This window comes from Megalops cyprinoides, chromosome 6 (genome assembly GCF_013368585.1).
Source record: "Megalops cyprinoides isolate fMegCyp1 chromosome 6, fMegCyp1.pri, whole genome shotgun sequence".
In the NCBI taxonomy this organism is placed as follows: domain Eukaryota; kingdom Metazoa; phylum Chordata; class Actinopteri; order Elopiformes; family Megalopidae; genus Megalops; species Megalops cyprinoides.
In genome coordinates this window covers 41,093,565-41,114,473 of record NC_050588.1, presented here as the reverse complement: position 1 = coordinate 41,114,473, position 20,909 = coordinate 41,093,565, and the positions used below count along the sequence as shown (strand labels likewise).

Here is a 20,909-nt window from a genome sequence, read left to right as displayed (position 1 = left end):
AAGTGGGGTGTGAATATTTCTTCATGTTCTTCATGAAAATAATGGAATCATTAATTTTACTTACATGTAATATATTTCTGTAGCAATATATCAAGATTTCCCTTGCCAAGGAGCAGCCTATACATGGCACATCTAAGCCCAGCTTTGATATCTTCTCTTTCCAAAGGAGAACTGTACGCTATTAAATGTTGCAAGAGACTTCACCCTCCTCTTCCCTCCTTTTTTCTTTTTTAAACGGCCTTCTGTTTTCACACCTTTCCAGTGGTGTGTGCTCAGCTGGCAGGCCTGTAAGATCCCGTCTCTCAGGTGATATTGTGTTGCCTGCTGATGCCTCTTTTCGGCGACGTGTTTAAAAGAGCAGACAGGTGTGACAGCATTCTCCCCGGTGGGAGGAGCAGGAGCTCCACCTGTGGCTGTATCCTTGGTGAAGCTGTCAGCTCGTCTCTGAGCCAGAGGGGGTGACAGGCGTTCAGTCAGTCAAGGTCACACGCCGCCTCCGACGTGTGCAAACACCCCTCACACGTCTGCTCACGGGACTTCCTGCGGCTCACGGGTCCTAAAGGTGCATCTCTCTGCTGAGCATCTCTCCCCTTCACTGGGAGAGGAGATTCACTCAGAGGAGACTCTGTCAGAGGAGACTCGCTCACAGGAGATTCACTCAGAGGAGACTCGCTCACAGGAGATTTACTCAGAGGAGACTCTGTCAGAGGAGACTCGCTCACAGGAGATTCACTCAGAGGAGACTCACTCACAGGAGAGTGATGTGTTGTGGTGATGACACTGTAATAGAGAAGGTAAAATCAGATTCCATGGCCGCAGTAAAATGTTGCTGACGTAGACAACCATTTTATATTTATCATTGTGAATCTGAGTGTCATTTTTCCCTGTTGTGGCTGTTAGGAGCAGTTGGGTGGACTGGCTGTGTGAGGGCAGGGAGGTAGCACTCTCACAGTGTTACAGGGTCACCTGGGTAAGGTGATGTGTTAGCTGTGTGGCAGAGAGCGGGTGCTCAGTGGCGCTGTGCAGGTGTGGAGGCGCTGTGCAGGTGTGGAGGTCATTTTCCCAGTGTTACCACGTTGCCGTAGTGACGTGCAGATGACACTGCTGCAGTGCTGCTGGTGGGATAGCAGCTACAGTGCGCATTTTACTGCATTTTACTCTCTCACTCCATAACTGCCAGCAGCACCTGCACCTGCAGCCTCACCTGCTCGTCTCGACAGCCTGCCCTGCCTGTCCCCCCTCCTGCATGCCCATATCACCTGTCTACTCTCTCACCTGGTCATCTGCTCACCTGTCTCCCCCCTCATCTGCTGGTCTGTCTGTCTGCAGGCTCACACTGCAATGAGCAATATCACTCATGAAGCAGAGAATTTATCATCAGTTTAAAATTCAAGAATCTTCAAGCAGTGGAATTGGAATGGAATTTGAATTTAGACTGAATTGGAATTTCATTTAAAAAGTTCAACCTGTGGACTTAGAATGAAATTAGAGTTGTGCAAATTGCGTAGTGTGGAATTGACACACTGTTTAGTGGAATTAATTCACTCTGTATATGAAGTTGACTGCACAATGCTTTAAATTGGCTGTTTGGAGTGGCATTGTGTGCATAGTATGTAGTAGTTCTCATCAAACAGATTAACTTTTGGCATTAATTATTGGCTTCAATCACAAAATTCTTCTTCCAAATGTGTTCTCCCATGGTTAACACCTGCTCAATGCATGCAAAATGCATTGCAATCAGTCAATCAACCAACCATCTATATTTTATTTATTAGAGTGTGTATTTATAGTCAGAATTGTAACAAAGCACTTAACATGCAGCATATTGCATTTTGTAGAGGGAACTGAAAAAACAGGAAACATTACATTACATGCGAGCATTACAATGTATGTAATTACTCACGCATTACAAACCCAGGACTAACTGGGAAAAAAACTGGAAAATTATTCTACATTCTAGACTAGATATACAGGCAAGTGTGAGTCCGAATATTACAGTTCAGACAATTCAGCCTTGAGATCACTAACTGGTTAATAGGTTCAGCGTTCAATTGCTTTTTGAAAACAAATAAAAAGGAATAATATCTATGGTTATATTCATTCTCATGAGTATTTCTGAAGCAGAGCCAAAGAATCCTGAGTGAAACAGAGAGTATGCATCTCCCTGAATGCAGCTCTCAGCAGTGACTCATTCCTCACACAGAACCAGCTGCACTTTCATTCACTGCTTACAGAAAATACAAGCTTTGCTTATTCAGATGTTTGACCTTGGGAGCCATATACTGTATTGTTATATTGTTTATTTTTAAATATAATTTTTATTTTTATTCATTTGGCAGACGCTTTCATCCAGAGCAACTTAAAAAAGCGCATTCAACAGTGTTAGGCAGTTAGCTTCACAGATACCACAACATTAGTGTGAATCTTTGAAATGGAGCACCTTTATGGGATACATTGCCATGATGGGATTAAAGTTTTTTATTATTATAATTATTATTCACATCCCTACCTGTGGTGTGCAACAGTGAAGACTCATCACCAAAGGTTTCTTTCTCTGTGAGCCTGTTGAGAATCTGCAGTCATATCCATGAGACAGAAGCTTGAATATTTGCATATATAGTGTCAGTAATGTGATGAACTCACAGATCTTTTATATGTACTGAATAAATATGTATGATTGTAAAGTGTGTGAGTGAACAATTGTTTAGGAATGGAATCAATCTGACAATAGAATGGAGAATCCCCAGTTAAGACTGGGTGAGGCTGGCTGCTGGGCTGCATGACTGTATGGTTTATGGAGGTGTTGAAGTGTGGGACACTCTGCAGTTTGTGGATTTATGGAATATGTCCATCATAAATTCAATGCCATGATCCTCCTCCTGTGTGATTCATGATTTAACAGCATAATGTGATTTTTCAGAGCTGGGTCACCAGCACGTCTCCGCCTGGGTGTCCATGCAGACGCGGCCTTTTCTGCTCTCTCTACAGTATATCCTCCTCTACTCATTTGTATTTTAACCCTCACAAAACAGAGAACACCAAAGCACTATCTCAATATTAACATCACTGTGACCTTTAACAATTGATGTTTATTTCACAAATTTTAATTTTTTAATATTTAAGCCAACCCAGTTAACCCTTTCTTGACTTGTGTGATTTGGAAATGGTTTTAGATTTTTGTAATGGAAAATATGAGGGATATCCCCAAAGCTCCATAAGCACAGAGTGTGGTGTGGGAAAAGCATGAACTGTCAGCAGTGTGAGTCTGTCCATCTGATGACAGAGGGACACCTGACCGTCACCGACGCCATATCCGTTCAGAAAAGCATCAGCCTGCGAGGCTGCAGAGCTGGGGTTGGAGTCTGACCTCCGCAGCGAACTGCAGACGTGTTTTTCAGTGCAGCGTCTCGCATTGCTGTGTATCAGCACGACGATGCTGTTCCACTCGGTGAGGCCGCTCGCGGGAGAGGAGTGGGGCTGTGTGATAAACCCCAGCAGCAGAGAGACCATGCTCCGGCCCAGATGCTGTGCTGTTGATATTGATATGATTAATGTGGTGTGATAATGAGCAGTGGGGAGTCTGGGGGTGGTACTAATGGCGAGGAGCCTGCAGTTCCTATTGGTCCCTCTTCCCTTCCTCTCATCTTTGTCTGTCTCCTCTCCCCATTCTGGTTGCCCCTGGCTGGTTTTGCAGCCCAGCCTCCCCCTGTGGCTGCTCTTATCGCCTGTTAGAGGTAATACGAGATGCCCTGTGGCTGTATCTCTGCAGCTCTGCCCCCTCTCTCCCAGGGTCACATGACCTGCGGTGCTGGCGGCTGGAACTCCCTTTTTCACCTGCATCTCTGTCTTACTCGCGAGGGAGGGCTGCACCCCCATCCAGCCAAAGCCAATACATAGAGGAGGGGGTGAGTTACTCCCCACTCCTGTCTGCTGGCTAGTTTTGGCCAATCAGCATTCATTCATTTGCTCTCACTGTTTCTGCCTGACCAATCAGCATGCAGTCATGGCCCCTCTGTATTTCAGTGTCTGTTTAATCCCAATGCCCCCACCCCCCTAACCCCCTTTGTGTTTCAGCCACTCTCATTCTCTTCTACTGGTGTACTAACCATTCAAGTAGAATATTACAGAATTATCCCTTGGTCATTGAGAAACACACACACACACACACACTGCCAAGGCAGACCCATGACAGCGGCAGAAACAGCGTCTCGGACAGCAGTGGTGCTGGTGTTGGATGGAGAGCTGGACGGTGTGATAGAGAGGGGCAGATAGGCGTTTACACCAATGTGGAGGGGGGGAGAGAGAGAGAGAGGAGAGCTCTGTTCTGATGGAGGGGTGAGAGAGAGAGAGAGAGAGAGAGGAGAGCTCTGTTCTGATGGAGAGAGAGAGAGAGAGGGGAGAGCTCTGTTCTGATAGAGGAGTGAGAGAGAGAGAGGAGAGCTCTGTTCTGATAGAGGAGTGAGAGAGAGAGAGGAGAGCTCTGTTCTGATGGAGGAGTGAGAGAGAGACAGAGGAGAGCTCTGTTCTGATAGAGGAGTGAGAGAGAGAGAGGAGAGCTCTGTTCTGATAGAGGAGTGAGAGAGAGAGAGGAGAGCTCTGTTCTGATGGAGAGAGAGAGAGAGAGGGGAGAGCTCTGTTCTGATGGAGAGAGAGAGAGAGAGAGAGAGGAGAGCTCTGTTCTGATAGAGGAGTGAGAGAGAGAGAGGAGAGCTCTGTTCTGATGGAGAGAGAGAGAGAGAGAGAGGAGAGCTCTGTTCTGATAGAGGAGTGAGAGAGAGAGAGGAGAGCTCTGTTCTGATAGAGGAGTGAGAGAGAGAGAGGAGAGCTCTGTTCTGATGGAGGAGTGAGAGAGAGAGAGGAGAGCTCTGTTCTGATGGAGTGAGAGAGAGAGAGAGAGGAGAGCTCTGTTCTGATGGAGGAGTGAGAGAGAGAGAGAGGAGAGCTCTGTTCTGATGGAGAGAGAGAGAGAGAGAGAGAGAGAGAGAGAGAGAGAGAGAGAGAGGAGAGCTCTGTTCTGATGGAGAGAGAGAGAGAGAGAGAGAGAGAGAGAGAGAGAGAGAGAGGAGAGCTCTGTTCTGATAGAGGAGTGAGAGAGAGAGAGGAGAGCTCTGTTCTGATGGAGAGAGAGAGAGAGAGAGAGAGAGAGAGGAGAGCTCTGTTCTGATAGAGGAGTGAGAGAGAGAGAGGAGAGCTCTGTTCTGATGGAGAGAGAGAGAGGGGAGAGCTCTGTTCTGATGGAGAGAGAGAGAGAGAGGGGAGAGCTCTGTTCTGATGGAGGGGTGAGAGAGAGAGAGGAGAGCTCTGTTCTGATGGAGGAGTGAGAGAGAGAGAGAGGAGAGCTCTGTTCTGATGGAGGAGTGAGAGAGAGAGAGAGGAGAGCTCTGTTCTGATGGAGGAGTGAGAGAGAGAGAGAGGAGAGCTCTGTTCTGATGGAGGGGTGAGAGAGAGAGAGAGGGGAGAGCTCTGTTCTGATAGAGGAGTGAGAGAGAGAGAGAGAGAGAGGAGAGCTCTGTTCTGATGGAGGGGTGAGAGAGAGAGAGAGGGGAGAGCTCTGTTCTGATAGAGGAGTGAGAGAGAGAGAGAGAGAGAGAGAGAGGAGAGCTCTGTTCTGATGGAGGAGTGTGGGTATTGTGCTGTGTTCTCGGGGGCGCGGCTCTGTTAGGACTCTGCCTCGCTCTGCTCTGGGCTTTGATTTGCTGGCCCTCGGTGTTTGCGTGTGTGTGGCTCTGTTGGTGCGGAGTGCAGGAATAATCTGTGTGTGGCTCTGTTGGTGTGGAGTGCAGGAATAATCTGTGTGTGGCTCTGTTGGTGTGGAGTGCAGGAATAATCTGTGTGTGGCTCTGTTGGTGTGGAGTGCAGGAATAATCTGTGTGTGGCTCTGTTGGTGTGGAGTGCAGGAATAATCTGTGTGTGGCTCTGTTGGTGTGGAGTGCAGGAATAATCTGTGCAGCTGGGGAGTCCGGAGAGGCAGAGAGAGGCAGAGAGAGGGGCTGCGCTGATGCACAGGGGCCTGGGGTCTGGGATGGGGTGGCTCAGGGGCGGGAGTGATGATGGTCAGACTCTGATCTCTTGGAGGGTTTTTACAAAGTTATTGTCAGGGGTTGGTGATGTTTTTCCCAAACATTGAAATGCCTTTCCAATGCACTGATTAATCTCACAGTTTATATCAGCTGTTAGTGAAGTCCAAGCTTCTCCCTCGGAAAGGTCATTTTATCAGAAGGTCACTTCCATTCAGTGTTAGCCAGCTGCTGTTCCCTGTGAAATCATTTCACCAAGCTGGCCAAGGAATGCTTGATTCTGCTACAGTGGAAACGCAGTTGGGTGCACACGCAGTGGTGCGGTTGCTTTGTCATGTTGCAGTGCACTGAGGGAATATAAGCAGTGCAGTTTCCCTTTCATTGCATGGGTCTCACCTGCACCTGCATGGGTCTCACCTGTGCCTGCATGGGTCTCACCTGTGCCTGCATGGGTCTCACCTGCGCCTGCATGGGTCTCACCTGTGCCTGCATGGGTCTCACCTGTGCCTGCATGGGTCTCACCTGTACCTGCATGGGTCTCACCTGCACCTGCATGGGTCTCACCTGCACCTGCATGGGTCTCACCTGCGCCTGCATGGGTCTCACCTGCGCCTGCATGGGTCTCACCTGCACCTGCATGTAAGGAGGATCAGCAGCATGTCTCACCTGCGCCTGCATGGGTCTCACCTGCACCTGCATGTAAGGAGAATCAGCAGCATGTCTCACCTGTGCCTGCATGGGTCTCACCTGTGCCTGCATGGGTCTCACCTGCGCCTGCATGGGTCTCGCCTGCGCCTGCATGTAAGGAGAATCAGCAGCATGTCTCACCTGCGCCTGCATGGGTCTCACCTGCACCTGCATGTAAGGAGAATCAGCAGCATGTCTCACCTGCACCTGCATGGGTCTCACCTGCACCTGCATGGGTCTCACCTGCACCTGCATGTAAGGAGAATCAGCAGCATGTCTCACCTGCACCTGCATGGGTCTCACCTGCACCTGCATGGGTCTCACCTGCACCTGCATGTAAGGAGAATCAGCAGCATGTCTCACCTGCACCTGCATGGGTCTCACCTGTGCCTGCATGGGTCTCACCTGCGCCTGCATGGGTCTCACCTGTGCCTGCATGGGTCTCACCTGCGCCTGCATGGGTCTCGCCTGCGCCTGCATGGGTCTCACCTGCGCCTGCATGTAAGGAGGATGTGCGTTTGCTCTGCTGCCTCTTCATTTGTTGTGTTGTGTGTATTTCACTGAAACGGCCTCTGAAGTGCCACTGTCCTAAACAGCTACAGAGAGCCGGTATACCTCAGCCTGCTGGAGGAGGCTGTGTGGCAGACTCTCTTTCTGCTGTTAAAGTGTCTGTGTGGCAGACTCTCTCTCTGCTGTTAAAGTGTCTGTGTGGCAGACTCTCCCTCTGCTGTTAAAGTGTCTGCGTGGCAGACTCTCTCTCTGCTGTTAAAGTGTCTGTGTGGCAGACTCTCTCTCTGCTGTTAAAGTGTCTGCATGGCAGACTCTCTCTCTGCTGTTAAGAGAGTCTGCGTGGCAGACTCTCTCTCTGCTGTTAAGAGAGTCTGTGTGGCAGACTCTCTCTCTGCTGTTAAAGTGTCTGTGTGACAGACTCTCTCTCTGCTGTTAAAGTGTCTGTGTGGCAGACTCTCTCCTGTTAAAGTGTCTGTGTGGCAGACTCTCTCTCTGCGCATCTGTAGCGTGCATGAAGGCGAAGCAACTACTTCCTGTATCCTCCCGAACAGGCCCTCAGGGTCGTGCTCTGTTACCTGACTCTGTCGGCCTGCCCCACACTGCACTGTCTCACCTGGGCAGGTTACAGGAACCTGAGAAGCAAGCATCCATCCTGGGACTGGAGCACAGACCCCTTTGTTCGCATCCATCCTGGGACTGGAGCACAGACCCCTTTGTTCGCATCCATCCTGGGACTGGAGCACAGACCCCTTTGTTCGCATCCATCCTGGGACTGGAGCACAGACCCCTTTGTTCGCTGAGCTGAATCCACAGCTCAGTTCTGTTAACCAAGGATTGATAATGGAACTGTGGCTCTCTGTCTCTCTCTGTCCTGAGTGCTCTTCTCTCTATCCCTCTCTTTCTCACTTGCTTTCTCTTTTTGTTTTTGCCCCCTCCTCTCTCTCTGTCTGTCCCTTTCTCTCTCATTCTGTCTGTGTCTCTCTCTGTCTCTCCCCCCTTTCTCTTTCCTTCATGCTATTGTTTGAAGCCTGCCTGTTCCCATTGGCTCAGACTGACCTAAATACCCATGCAGGCCACTGCATTCCCCCAAAGCAGTTCTCTTCATTCTCCGATGGGCCTTTGTGTCCTACAGCGGCTCCTGGGTGCCTCTTGGTCTGTCTAAGATTTTATCTGAAGGGAATCAGTACCATGGGAGGCAGTATTTACCTCATGGCTTACTCCTACAGAGAGTACAGGCTTTCTGCTGCTGGGCAGGCTCTGTGTTCAGATTGGCTACAGTAGGCTGATTGACGGGTGGGAGAACCTATGCCCTTCCAAGCACACACTGAGAAATGGGGGGGGGGGGGGGGGGGCTCCTGGAGAAGGGCTCCCAGCAGCAGTCTGTGCTCAGAGCGCAGCTGTGTGTGACCCCACAAGAAGGGCAAGGATTTCTGCTGTGTTGCTGGTTGAATGGCCCAGTTGGGCCTGCAGTGCAAACTATAGTAATAATAATAATTCATCGGTATATGTTTCTGATGTATACAAATATTACATTACTTGAGTATTCCTCTATGAAATTAGTAAGCACTGACTTGAGTTTGAAAGGAGAGAAATCCAGAGTCTTGTTCTTCCTTAGCATGAAGGAGGAGCAGAGTCCTGCCTGAAATGACAGCCATGTTGTTTTCCTGCCTGTTGGTGTGTGAATGCAGGTCTTTGCATTGAGTCGTGAGAGAACTGGAGCCCCCTACTGGGGTGGAGGGAAAATGAACTGGCTGGAGTGAGTAAAGACTGTAATAATTTTAGAAATGTGTTTTGAGAAAAGATTATGATTACATTATATTATTGACATTTAGCAGACAATCTCATTCAGAGAAACTTACATGAGTTAAAATTTTGCATATTTATTGAGGTAATTCTAGGTTAAGTACCTTGGCCAAGCGTACAGCAGCAGTGCCCCAGTGAGGAATCAAACTGGCAACCTTTCAGTTAAGAGTCCTGCTTCTTACCACTATGCTTCACTGCCACCACTGTTGCTGTTGTTATTATTATTAATTGGGGGGGGGGGGGGTAATCCTTGCGGCTGCTTCACCATGAGGAGCAGAGAGGCTGTGCTAAGGGAGATGCCAAATGCCAAATGTAAACATGTGTTGGTGCAGAAAGACTTTGCGGGTTTTACAGATGGTTCCAAATGTCAGCGTGTGTTGGTGTAGAAAGACTTTGATCATTCCTGCTTTCTCTCTGACATTTGCACTAAAAGAATAGCAGCTGTTTTATGCAGTGTATGGAAACGGCAGTTTGGGGGCCCACAGCACCACTCCGTCTGCAGGGGAAAACCTGATGAGGAGGTTTGGGTAATGACATTGCTCAGGGCGTTCTGCTGGGGAAATCACACCAGGGAGAGCCTTCCATTAGACACACCAATCATTTCTAAACCAGCCTGGTCAGGGCCATTGGCCTGCTGTGTGCTCTTTGGTGGGTAATTAAATTCTTTCCCCGGGGTTATTTTTCAAATGCATCTTTTAGTCTCTGAGTTTCAGGTTCCAATGAGATACATGTTAAATGATAATCCAAAAGTAAACTGCTGAGAATCGGGGAGAAAACAGTCATAGATGCCAATGAATTTCCCCTGAAACCATATTGCTGTTAATGAACCTGAAAACTCCAAATGGGTGTCTGGTTTGATTGTATGTCTCCTGCCATGTAGTACCTTCAGCCCATGAACAACTCTGTAGAATTCAGATGCGGTTCGGTAGGAGAGGCATGAAAGCAATACCATTTCACAAGAGTTAATCAGATTCAGGCATCTTGTGTCAGTGCTGTAACTGTGAGGATTCAGTGATGCTGTAACTGTGAGGATTCAGTGATGCTGAAACTGTGAGGATTCAGTGATGCTGAAACTGTAAGGATTCAGTGATGCTGTAACTGTGAGGATTCAGTGATGCTGAAACTGTGAGGATTCAGTGATGCTGTAACTGTGAGGATTCAGTGATGCTGAAACTGTGAGGATTCAGTGATGCTGAAACTGTAAGGATTCAGTGATGCTGTAACTGTGAGGATTCAGTGATACTGTAACTGTAAGGGTTCAGTGATGCTGAAACTGTAAGGATTCAGTGATGCTGTAACTGTGAGGATTCAGTGATGCTGAAACTGTGAGGATTCAGTGATGCTGAAACTGTGAGGATTCAGTGATGCTGAAACTGTAAGGATTCAGTGATGCTGTAACTGTGAGGATTCAGTGATACTGTAACTGTGAGGGTTCAGTGATGCTGAAACTGTGAGGATTCAGTGATGCTGTAACTGTGAGGATTCAGTGATGCTGTAACTGTGAGGGTTCAGTGATGCTGAAACTGTAAGGATTCAGTGATGCTGTAACTGTGAGGATTCAGTGATGCTGAAACTGTGAGGATTCAGTGATGCTGTAACTGTGAGGGTTCAGTGATGCTGAAACTGTAAGGATTCAGTTATGCTGAAGTTGTATGTCAGGACACAGTGGCCACTGATTGTTGATTCTTCTCACTGCTCCCCACTCTGTGTTGGGTCTCTCCCTCGAGGAGCTCTGACGTGTCTGTTTGAGAGTCCTGGATGGCTGAGTCACTGTTTTTCTGCTGATTTATGCTTCATGCAAACTTCCATCTTCATACAAAACATCCATCTTCAAAAAGATCAAACTTCGATGTATTTACTGATGAAGGGCCCTTCTTTTCACATGCTCCGTAGATTTTTTTATTTTGTACATGCAGGAGTGACTGATCAGCTCCATATCTTGTGGTTGCCATTGCATCAATGAAAAAGTGCATGTGGGTGAATTGCCTTTATGAACTACACAGCACACAGTGCTGTAATCTGCATATCTGAAGGAGTGGTGTTGAGTAAGTGTGAACTGTATGAGAGAGCATACAGTGATGCTGCAGTACTGTGATCTTTGTGAGGGTGAGTGCAGTGATATGGTGTGACACTATATTACTGACTGCAACTTTTATAAGAGGTCATGAGAAGGGGTTCATGACAAAAGACAACAACAAAGTTGGGTAAACACACAAGTTCACACCTGAATTAGCCTGAGGCCCCTGGACAGTATCTGTCCAGTTGAATATCTCATCCCAAAATGTGCTGTCCCTCTTTGCAGGTATCTTCTGAAGCTGAAGCAGAAATTTGCAACTTGACCTACAAAACTATCCAGTGGAGGAAAATGACAAACAGTGCTGACTGAAGGAATGACACAGTTTCTGCTCATTTGTAACAGTTTTTACCTGATGGCAGTGAGCAGGACTTTTAGCATCTCTGCTGTTAGGCGTAATGTTGGGAGAGATGGAAGTGTCCAGCTATTTAAACTGATCATAAGCAAGAATGCCACTCAGCCTTATTACTGTAAAACTCAGTAGTGGCAGTTCTACTGTGAAAGAGATCACCAGGACTATTATAAGACTCAGTCAGAGAGAATACGTCACATGACTGTGTGAAGATTTGTATTAGTCTTACAAATTAGAAAGCTGAGTTAACACTGATCAGCACTAAAACTCATAATCCTGGGAAAAGCCAGCTTCCACCGGTCAGTGGCGAGCAGTGTGCATTACTCTGTAGCCTCTACAGCTAGCTCTTCTTCTGCTGTTTGTCAGGTTGATTGACTTTTGAGTGTAAAACATGGATACTCTGGGCCTTGATTACATGTCCAGTACACAGCACATGCTAAGGTCTGTACACGCAGGTAGATCTGTCTGTAGGCTGTGAGTTTATCCCTGAAGAATGCAGGAATATGCAGGTGTGCACTGCAAGCATACTCTGTTCCGAGCTCTCCTCTGAGTGAAAACTCCCAGAGATGCGTTGTGCTAGTGTGCTAACGTGTGCTTTCTCAGAGTTTACGGTTCATTTTCCTCTTGATATTACTGATGTTATGCCAAATAAAATATTTCCAATGAAATGTATTTTAAATGATAAAATTAATTATTGTTCCGCATGATCCACAGAGGACTAACTGCAAATAATACTGTAGAAAACTTTAAGGGGATGGGGGATGTTTTTGACATGGTCTGTGCTCTGATGTGTGCTTTAAGTGGGAGATTATATCCCTGGACTCAATAACCTCTCCTCTCTCTTCCCTCTCTTCCTCTTTCCTTTCTTCCATCTCTCCCCCTCCTTCTCTGTCTCTTTCCTCTCTCCCTCAGTGTATGAAGATCTCTGCCCCACTGCAGACCTGTCCAGCTTTTAGCCTGTTCTGCCACAGCTAGGAAAATGTCTGGCTCGTATGATGAATCAGCCAGCTTTGAGGAGGCCACAGACAGCTTCTGGGAGGTAAAGGGATCCCTGTCCCCGCAGGGTTCATTTCCTTGCTGTTTCTCTGACTCTCACAGTGTCTCTCGTCAGCGTGTCTCACAGCACCCTGATCCTCAGATACCCCAGGTACATCAGCAAGGCCTCTGCAAAGCCACTGCAATCCAGACTTGTTAAGGCCTTAAAATTAGTTTATTCATACCTACATAAAGCAGAGCTTTTAAGCGTAAAAGCAGATGAATCCCAAAATATGTATTTAGACTATAACTCTGATTGGGCTGTGACTCCTTTGTTATGCAGTAACCCTGCAGCTGTCTGCACTGTGACTCTGCAGCTGTCTGCACTGTGACTCTGTGCCTGATTCTGCACTGTGACTGTGTTCCTGATTCTGCACTGTGACTCTGTAGCTGTCTGCACTGTGACTCTGTGCCTGATTCTGCACTGTGACTGTGTTCCTGATTCTGCACTGTGACTGTGTTCCTGATTCTGCAGTGACTCTGTAGCTGTCTGCACTGTGACTCTGTGCCTGATTCTGCACTGTGACTGTGTTCCTGATTCTGCACTGTGACTCTGTAGCTGTCTGCACTGTGACTCTGTGCCTGATTCTGCACTGTGACTCTGTTCCTGATTCTGCACTGTGACTCTGTAGCTGTCTGCACTGTGACTCTGTTGGTGGTGACGCAGTAGCTGTGTTACTGGCTGTGCTGTTACTGAGAGCATCGCTGTGTTGAGGGTGTAGAGGAAGATTTTGCTGGATCTCTGAGTGTGTGCAGCCCCTGTTAGCCACCTGCTACAGCGTGGCACTGCAGATAAGCACAGCAGTTACTGCAGGAACCAGCCAGGGTGACAGGTGGCGTTGGTGCTAATGGAGAGGTCTCCTGTAGGAATCTCACATAACTGGCACAGGTAATCCTACTGTGGTGTGTGTGTGTGTGTGTGCGTGCAGTACGCACGTGTGTGTGTGTTAACAGAAGGCTGGGTTTGAATTATATTGATGTTTGATGGTTTAATTGACTTGCTGCAATAATGCTGTAGAGAGTAAGTGCTGCTAATAAAGGCTAACGGAGTTACAGAGCTGATGAGTGAAAGGCATCATGCTGGAGACGCTGCCTACGGGGTGGGGGGGGGGGGGGGGGGGGGCAGGGGGGAGGCAGCAGTGTGGCCTGATTGAGTGATTTTCCCTGTAGGTGTGTGTGTGTGTGTGTGTGTGTGTGTGTATATACGCACACACAAAACAGCAAAGGGTACTGCACTGTGTGATAGCGTAATCTCTCCTGTGCAGTATCTTCTGTTGATTTATATGCACCAGATCAGCTGCTGCTTGCTGGACAGATTGACTGGTCTTTTTCCTGTATTCGTTCCACTGCTGTCTGGCATTACCTTTGTTATTCTGGTGGTGTGAAGTATTTGTACATCTGGCCAGCTGTGAAACGCTGGTGTTAGAGCAGCTCAAGGCGAGTAGGACTGACGCAGCAGCTTTGATTGGAGATGGTTTGGTGAAAAATATGATTTAAATACACACTACTTCTTCAGACCACATAAAGATAATATGATTATGACGACTGTAAGATGATTCAAAATTTGATTAAAAATTTAAATTGACACGTAACTTCAAAAGACTATCTGCAGACTGAATGAGTAAAACGTGCTTTGCTCAGTTTCAGAGTCATGTCTGATCACCAGGGTGGCTGTGGCTGCGTTTCAGTTCTGTCTGTCAGAGGGAAGATGTAGCAAAGTCCAGCACAGTGTAGCCTAGCGTTCACACAGTGTAGCCTAGCGTACAGGAGCAGGGCTCGTAACCTAAAGGCTGCTGGTTTGATTCCCCGCTGGAGCACTACTGCTGCCATACCTTTGGGCAAGGTACTTAACCCAGAATTATCTCACTAAATATCCAACATTTAAAAATTGTAGCCCATGTAAGTCGCTTTGGAGAAGAGTGTCTGTTAAATGATGATGATGAAATATAATGGAAAATTCACTGCCTTTGTAGTTCGCAGGACAATGTAGACCCCCAAGTACTGACCCTGGATGAGATCAGCTTTGGTCACATCATGGTAAATGTCAGTATAAGGGATAGGAAAGCTGATTTAGGATCAGACCGTGGGGTCTGACGCGGGTGACCCTTTCAGAGCTGGTGGCAGGCTGTGGTGGTGGCGGTACGGGGGGGTGCTGGTGCAGAGAGGCTGGCTGCTCACTCCTGCTCTCCTGGCCTGATCTCAGCGCAGCAGCGTGGATTACAGCCATGATGGAAACCCCTCTGCCTTAAGCCACAGTCATTACATAACAGCACATGCAGAAACACGAGGCCTGGCCCCACCCCCTCCCTCCCCGTCACACACTATTCGCTCACGCCCTGTGGGGGAGGAGCTACATCACCCACTACAAGCAGGGAGCTATGGGTCTGTACTGCGCCTGCCACACTGATCTCAGACCTGTCATGGCTCTGATTAAAGCTGAGACTGTAGAATGCTTACCTGCCAATGTGTGCACTGTGTGGTCCTGTGCTTCCTGTATATTACCTGTAAATTAAATGTGATATTTGCTGCTGAGAGCTCATTACTGCAGTCTTTACAGTGACTTTCCTGTATGCAAGCTTTAGTTCAGCTTTGTTCTGCTTTGGCTGAATGCTGGTATGAAGTGAATGTTTTGGGCTTGCCTCTGTGTCCCGAAATACAAGGGCAGCACCTCTTGGACTCGCCTCTTCTCAGTACTGGCTCCACACTGGTGGAATGAGCTTGCTGTTGAGATTCGGACAACAGACTCCCTTGACGCCTTCAAGAAAAAATTTAAAACTCATCTGTTCAAGATGTATCTCTAGCCTACTTTCCTCCCTATCTGTGTCTATCTGTCCTATTGATTGCTATTTTCATTTAAAAAAAAGGCATTCTACACTAGCCTAGCACTTAACTTTGTATCTTAATGACCTCTTGTAATACTTTGCGATAACTACTCTTAGCATAGTGCACTTATTTGTAAGTGGCTCTGGGTAAGAGTGTCTGCTAAATGAGGTAATGTAATGTAATAATGTCTGTAAAAAGAGGGAAAGGGTGTGAGAAGCTGCCGCTTCTGAGCCCTGATTTCATTGTGTTTCTGCCTGGGGAGGTCTGAGCAGATGACATGCCTTTTACAGTGCATGTGTCAGAGCACAGCTGTGAGCTCAGGGTAAGATGTTGTTTCTGCTGTTATTTGGTGTGTTACACAGAGATAAACCACACTGTCTGCGGCAAATTTATATGATCTTTGATGCAAACATAAGGCCTTCCCTTAATCTTTTAAAGGTGTGGGGTGGCAGTGTAGCATAGTAGTAAGGAGCAGGACTTAAAGGTTGCTGGTTTGATTCCCCACTGGGGCACTGCTGTTGTACCCTCAGGCAAGGTACTTAACCCAGAATTGCCTCAGTAAATATCCAGTTTAATAAATGGGTAACATGTTAAAAAATATAACAATGTCTGCTGAATGCCAGTAATGTAAAATTTTGTTGTGACTCTTTGCATGGCCTATGATCTTCAGAAAGAGTGATATCCCAATAGCACAAAATGACAATATCTCCATATCTGTAAATCACAACATCCTCATACCCGAGTATCCAAATAACACGCTCTCCCTGTGAGGCTTTGTGCCCACTTTGTGCCCACTTTGTGCTCTCAGGTGGGGAACTACAAGCGAGCCGTGAAGAGGATCGATGATGGACACAGACTCTGCAACGACCTCATGAACTGCATCCAGGAGCGAGCCAAAATAGAGAAGGCCTACAGCCAGCAGCTGACCGAATGGTCCAAGAGGTGGAGGCAGCTAGTGGAGAAAGGTGGGCGACATCCACCCTGCAAACACCAAATCCACAACTGTGCCATTCTCACCTGTTTTCATTGTGGATTATATTATCCTTTCATTGGAAACCCTGCTTGTTGTGAAGGACTTGCATATACTCTGTATAAATCCGGTATATGTACTGTACATGTATTCAGCACCCCTCGGTTGACTGGCCTGTGTGAGTGGTGTGACGCCCCTCTGCCGCAGGTCCGCAGTACGGCTCGGTGGAGCGGGCCTGGCTGGCGATGATGACGGAGGCCGACAAGGTGAGCGAGCTGCACCAGGAGGTGAAGAACGGTCTGCTAAATGAGGACCTGGAGAAGGTGAAGAACTGGCAGAAGGACTCCTACCACAAGCAGATGATGGGCGGCTTCAAGGAGGCCAAAGAGGCCGACGAGGGCTTCAAGAAGGCCCAGAAGCCCTGGGCCAAGAAGCTGAAGGAGGTGAGGAGAGGAGAGGTCTGGAACAGCCACCGTACACTCTGCCCTCAGATAAAGAGCCTCTGTGTTTGGCCCCTTTCAGGCACAGGGGCAGGAATAGCCTCACAGGGCTTTCCCTCATAAAATGAGAGGAAGGAATTATTAAATATTAAATGAAATACTATATGAGAATCAGCCCCAGAGAGAGTGCGCAGTTGGCCATAACAGGCACACCAGGTCAGTGGTCACATGTGTGATATATAACTGCTTTCTGTGTCCCTGTGTGTGTTCCCTGGGTTTTATGTTCTTGTGGAACTGTGCTAGGTGCCTTTTGATGATGCTATTTTTCTGGCAGTGGGGTCTCACAGCATTGGAGCACTGTCAATATGGCCAGCAGGCACTCACCTGGAGTCTCCACCTGAATGTCTGTGTGTGAGTGTGTGTGTGAGTATGTGTGTGTGCGCGCCTGTGTGTATGTGTGTGTGTGTGCTCACCTGTGTGTGTGTGTGTGTGTGTGTGTGCGTGCCTGTGTGTGTGTGTGAGTGTGTCTGCGTGTTTGTGTGTGTTGGTGAGTGTGTGTGTGTGTGTGAGTATGTGTGTGTGCGCGCCTGTGTGTATGTGTGTGTGTGCTCACCTGTGTGTGTGTGTGTGTGTGTGTGTGTGTGAGTATGTGTGTGTGCGCGCCTGTGTGTGTGTGTGTGAGTGTGAGTGTGTCTGCGTGTTTGTGTGTGTGTGTGTGTGTGTGTGTGTGTGTGTGCGCGTGTGTCCATGTGTGTGTTTGTGTGTGTGTGTTGGTGAGCGTGTGTGTGTGTGTGTGTGTGTGTGTGTGTGCGCGAGTGTGTTAGTGAGTATGTGTGTGTGTCTGAGTGTGTGTGAGTGTACATGCTTCATGTGATCTGTAGTGACAGACGCAACCTGATGGGGGCGCCTGTTCTTCCCTGCTCAGATGGAGACAGCTAAGAAGGTGTACCACATGGCCTGCAAGGAGGAGAAACTGGCTTCCACCCGCGAGGCCAACAGCAAGGCAGAGGCGTCAGTCACGCCCGACCAGCAGAAGAAACTGCATGAGAAGGTGGACAAGTGCAAACAAGATGTGCAGAAGGTGAGTCGCCTCTAGAGGGCAGCATTGCTATCAAAATTCATAAATTGCATATTGCTCAAAGATAGATGCAGAAATCAGAAGAAGAACATGAGATACCATCTTAATGTGTGTATTTATCAACAAATGAGTTCATTTTCTGCCAGTCTACATTATAAATAAATGCTAAAAATACCCCTTTCAAGATGCTAGATAGCCAGCTCATCTCAGAGTGACCACAGCAAGTAACTGATTGAGAAATGCCAGCATGTCACCTGACTGCAGCGCAGTACAGCCTGGTGAAAGACAGGCTAATGCTGGGACTCATCTGAGCCGAAGGTTACACAAGATAAATCACTCAAACTTTACAACCGGATCATGAAAACATGACACTGGATGTTTAATGGGAAAATATTTGCGTATTTCATCAGTGATTGAGGAAGGCTATTCAGATTTTTAGATCACAATCAATGTTCATGTTTGCACCCGTACTGATAAGTGATATGAAAGGTTTGTCTCAGTTTTTGCTCATTTACATGCACCTGAATTCTGATACAAGTAATGATTGTAATCAGATCAGACATTTCATATCAGATTATACCTGCTATGACTCCCCTTAAGGGAGTCTTCCTCCTCCCCTTAAGGGAGTCTTCCTCCTCTGTATGGTCAGATCTGACAGGAGAAGCACAGGTCTAAGACTGCAGTGCACTGTAAGCTCCTGTGTGCTGCTCAATGTGGGCATATTAACAGTGTTGCAGGACAGGTTTATGAGGCTGTTTCTTTAGCGTTGCCACTTTCATCTGAAAAGGAGAGTGTGTTTCCCCCCTGTGTGCATCCAGGCTGAGTTTGTGGTCTCCTGTAAGGATCTCTGAGGGGGTGTACATCGCTGGCTGAGTGTTTCTGTACGGAGCGATGATGAGCTGTGTGATATCAGAATGCCCTCAGGTTGAGGGGCTCACTGTTATTTGGGAACGTCTCCTCCCTCCCACAGATATTTCATCAGTCGAGTGCCGTGTGGCAGTGGCACTCCGAGGAGACTGCAGTGATGTCACAGGGTTGCCCTTGACCCAGTTATTGGGAAACTAGGAGCGTTGAGACTCACCTTCCCATGGCTGCAGTGCGGACAGTTCATCATCGTTTAAGCTCAGCTGCAGGGACTGATGAGCGTTTAACCCCACAGACGTAGCCTCCTCTGTTCACAGCCACCATAGCAATGTGTCTCTATACAGAGGATCCCAATCTGTCATCTGAACGCAGGAAATCGGTGGTGTGACCATAACAGATTTGTGAATAATGAAGTTAAATTCACAACTGAGCAATACATTTGACCTGAGCTTATTCCCACTGCAGGCTTTAGGTTTGGTGTGGAGAAGTCAGTAATGAACCACACAGACACTGACTCCTCCAGCTGAGAGGTGGATCAGTATGGCTTAAGTGTCAGAGTCCCAGACAGGTTGGGCTGTGGGATGGGCTAGGGGTTAGGGGTTATGGTTAGGGTTAAGGGTTAGGGGTTAGGGACTAGGGTTAGGGTCTTGTGGTTCAGACAGGTTAATCTGTTGGGGGGGGGGGGTGGGGATGGAGGTCAAAGCTGGCAGATTCTGTGATGCTTGGTGTCTGCAGGCCAAGGAGAAGTACGAGAAGGCCCTGGACGAGCTGAGCAAGTGCACCCCACAGTACATGGAGCACATGGAGCAGGTGTTTGACCAGTGCCAGCAGCTGGAGGAGAAGCGACTTAGCTTCCTCAAGGAGGTGCTGATGGACATCAAACGGCACCTCAACCTCACCGAGAACCAAAGGTGGGTCCTCAGGCTCTCCGCCAATCACATCTTAATCACATGGCCATCAGCCAGTGGCCTCAGGGCTCCTGGAATAAGGTTTAACCCTTTCCTCTCCACAGCTATGCTACAGTGTACTGGGAGCTGGAGCGCACCATCAACGCAGCAAGCGCACAGGAGGACCTGAAGTGGTTCAGCAACAACCACGGGCCCGGCATGCACATGAACTGGCCCCAGTTTGAGGTACCGCCCGCCGGAAGTGCCGGCACGCTGCAGTACCTGTAGCATTGCATATTGAAGGTGGAAGGATAAGTCGTCTTGTGTATCATTATACAGTCTAATGATATTGATAAAAATAATGACATATTTTATTATGGAAAAATTTGTATTAGAAGTTTAACATGGCAGTATTTGATAAAACTTTAATTACACACATTCCCCATTCCTCATTAAATTAACTTTAAAATCTGATATTATAAGATTTATAATTGAGGGCTCTCTCTATGTCAATAACTTCATCAGCAGGCTAATGCATTTTGATTTTTGAAAAAAGAAGAAATAAAATCAAAGTCTGTCCATAGTTCCTCAGAGGCTTCAGGGGCAGGGCTCCCCGGGGTGGTGCCAAAACAGAACCCCCCCCCCACACACACACAGGGGGTGGAGTCTGTCTACTCTCAGACAGCCTGTGATTGGTCTCTGGAGTAGCGCCTACCCTCCAATGAGTGCCCACTCCACTGTAATGAGTGCAATAACAATATGGACATGGTTCAGCTGCTTGCATACTGTAGTTTAATTCAGGAATGTAATCCTAGCAGTTGGATGGAGAGGGGTTTCACATGCAGGGGGTGCCCTCATCCCTCTCTCTCCTCCAGGAGTACAACCCAGACGTGTCCCACACTGTCACCAAGAGGGAGAAGGTGAAGAAGCCAAACGAGGGGGTCAGTGCAGTGGGAGACCACGTGGTGGCCCAGGGAGGAGACAGGGGCAGGTACGGAGTGGGGGGGTCAGACATGCTGCTTGAGGGAGATACCAGTGGAAACACCTACAGGGGCAGCACTCAGAGGTTCCAACTCTTCCTCACCGTGGGTTGGCAGAAGATGAACATGGCTTCCTTTCACTGAGATGTTGTTGCTGTGTCATACTATATAATACATCTATAGGAGCGCGTATTAATGAGGCCATAACCCAGTAACATACTGTAATGCCCCCAGTGTGTGTAGCAGTGTCAGTCTGACCGGTCTCTCTTTCTGGTGCCCCCCTGTTTGTCCCCTGGCTGTCCCTCTGTGTGATGATTTCGGTCTGGTTTGCCTGTTGCAATGAGCTGAGTGTCCTGCTCTCTTAACTGCTGCACAAGGTTATTGTCTGT

The 20,909-nt window shown here is 47.9% G+C and overlaps 1 protein-coding gene across 1 annotated transcript in view; it reads left to right on the top strand.

Moving 5' to 3' along the window:
* Positions 1-20,909, top strand: part of LOC118778764 (protein kinase C and casein kinase substrate in neurons protein 1-like) — a 43,467-nt gene that overhangs the window by 16,217 nt on the left and 6,341 nt on the right. The window contains exons 3-9 of the mRNA XM_036530466.1: positions 12,356-12,482; positions 16,110-16,266; positions 16,479-16,714; positions 17,637-17,792; positions 19,389-19,564; positions 19,666-19,786; positions 20,416-20,531. Of these exons, the coding sequence (XP_036386359.1) occupies positions 12,423-12,482; positions 16,110-16,266; positions 16,479-16,714; positions 17,637-17,792; positions 19,389-19,564; positions 19,666-19,786; positions 20,416-20,531 (1,022 nt within the window). The 5' untranslated portion in view covers positions 12,356-12,422. The remainder of the gene's footprint in view (positions 1-12,355; positions 12,483-16,109; positions 16,267-16,478; positions 16,715-17,636; positions 17,793-19,388; positions 19,565-19,665; positions 19,787-20,415; positions 20,532-20,909) is intronic.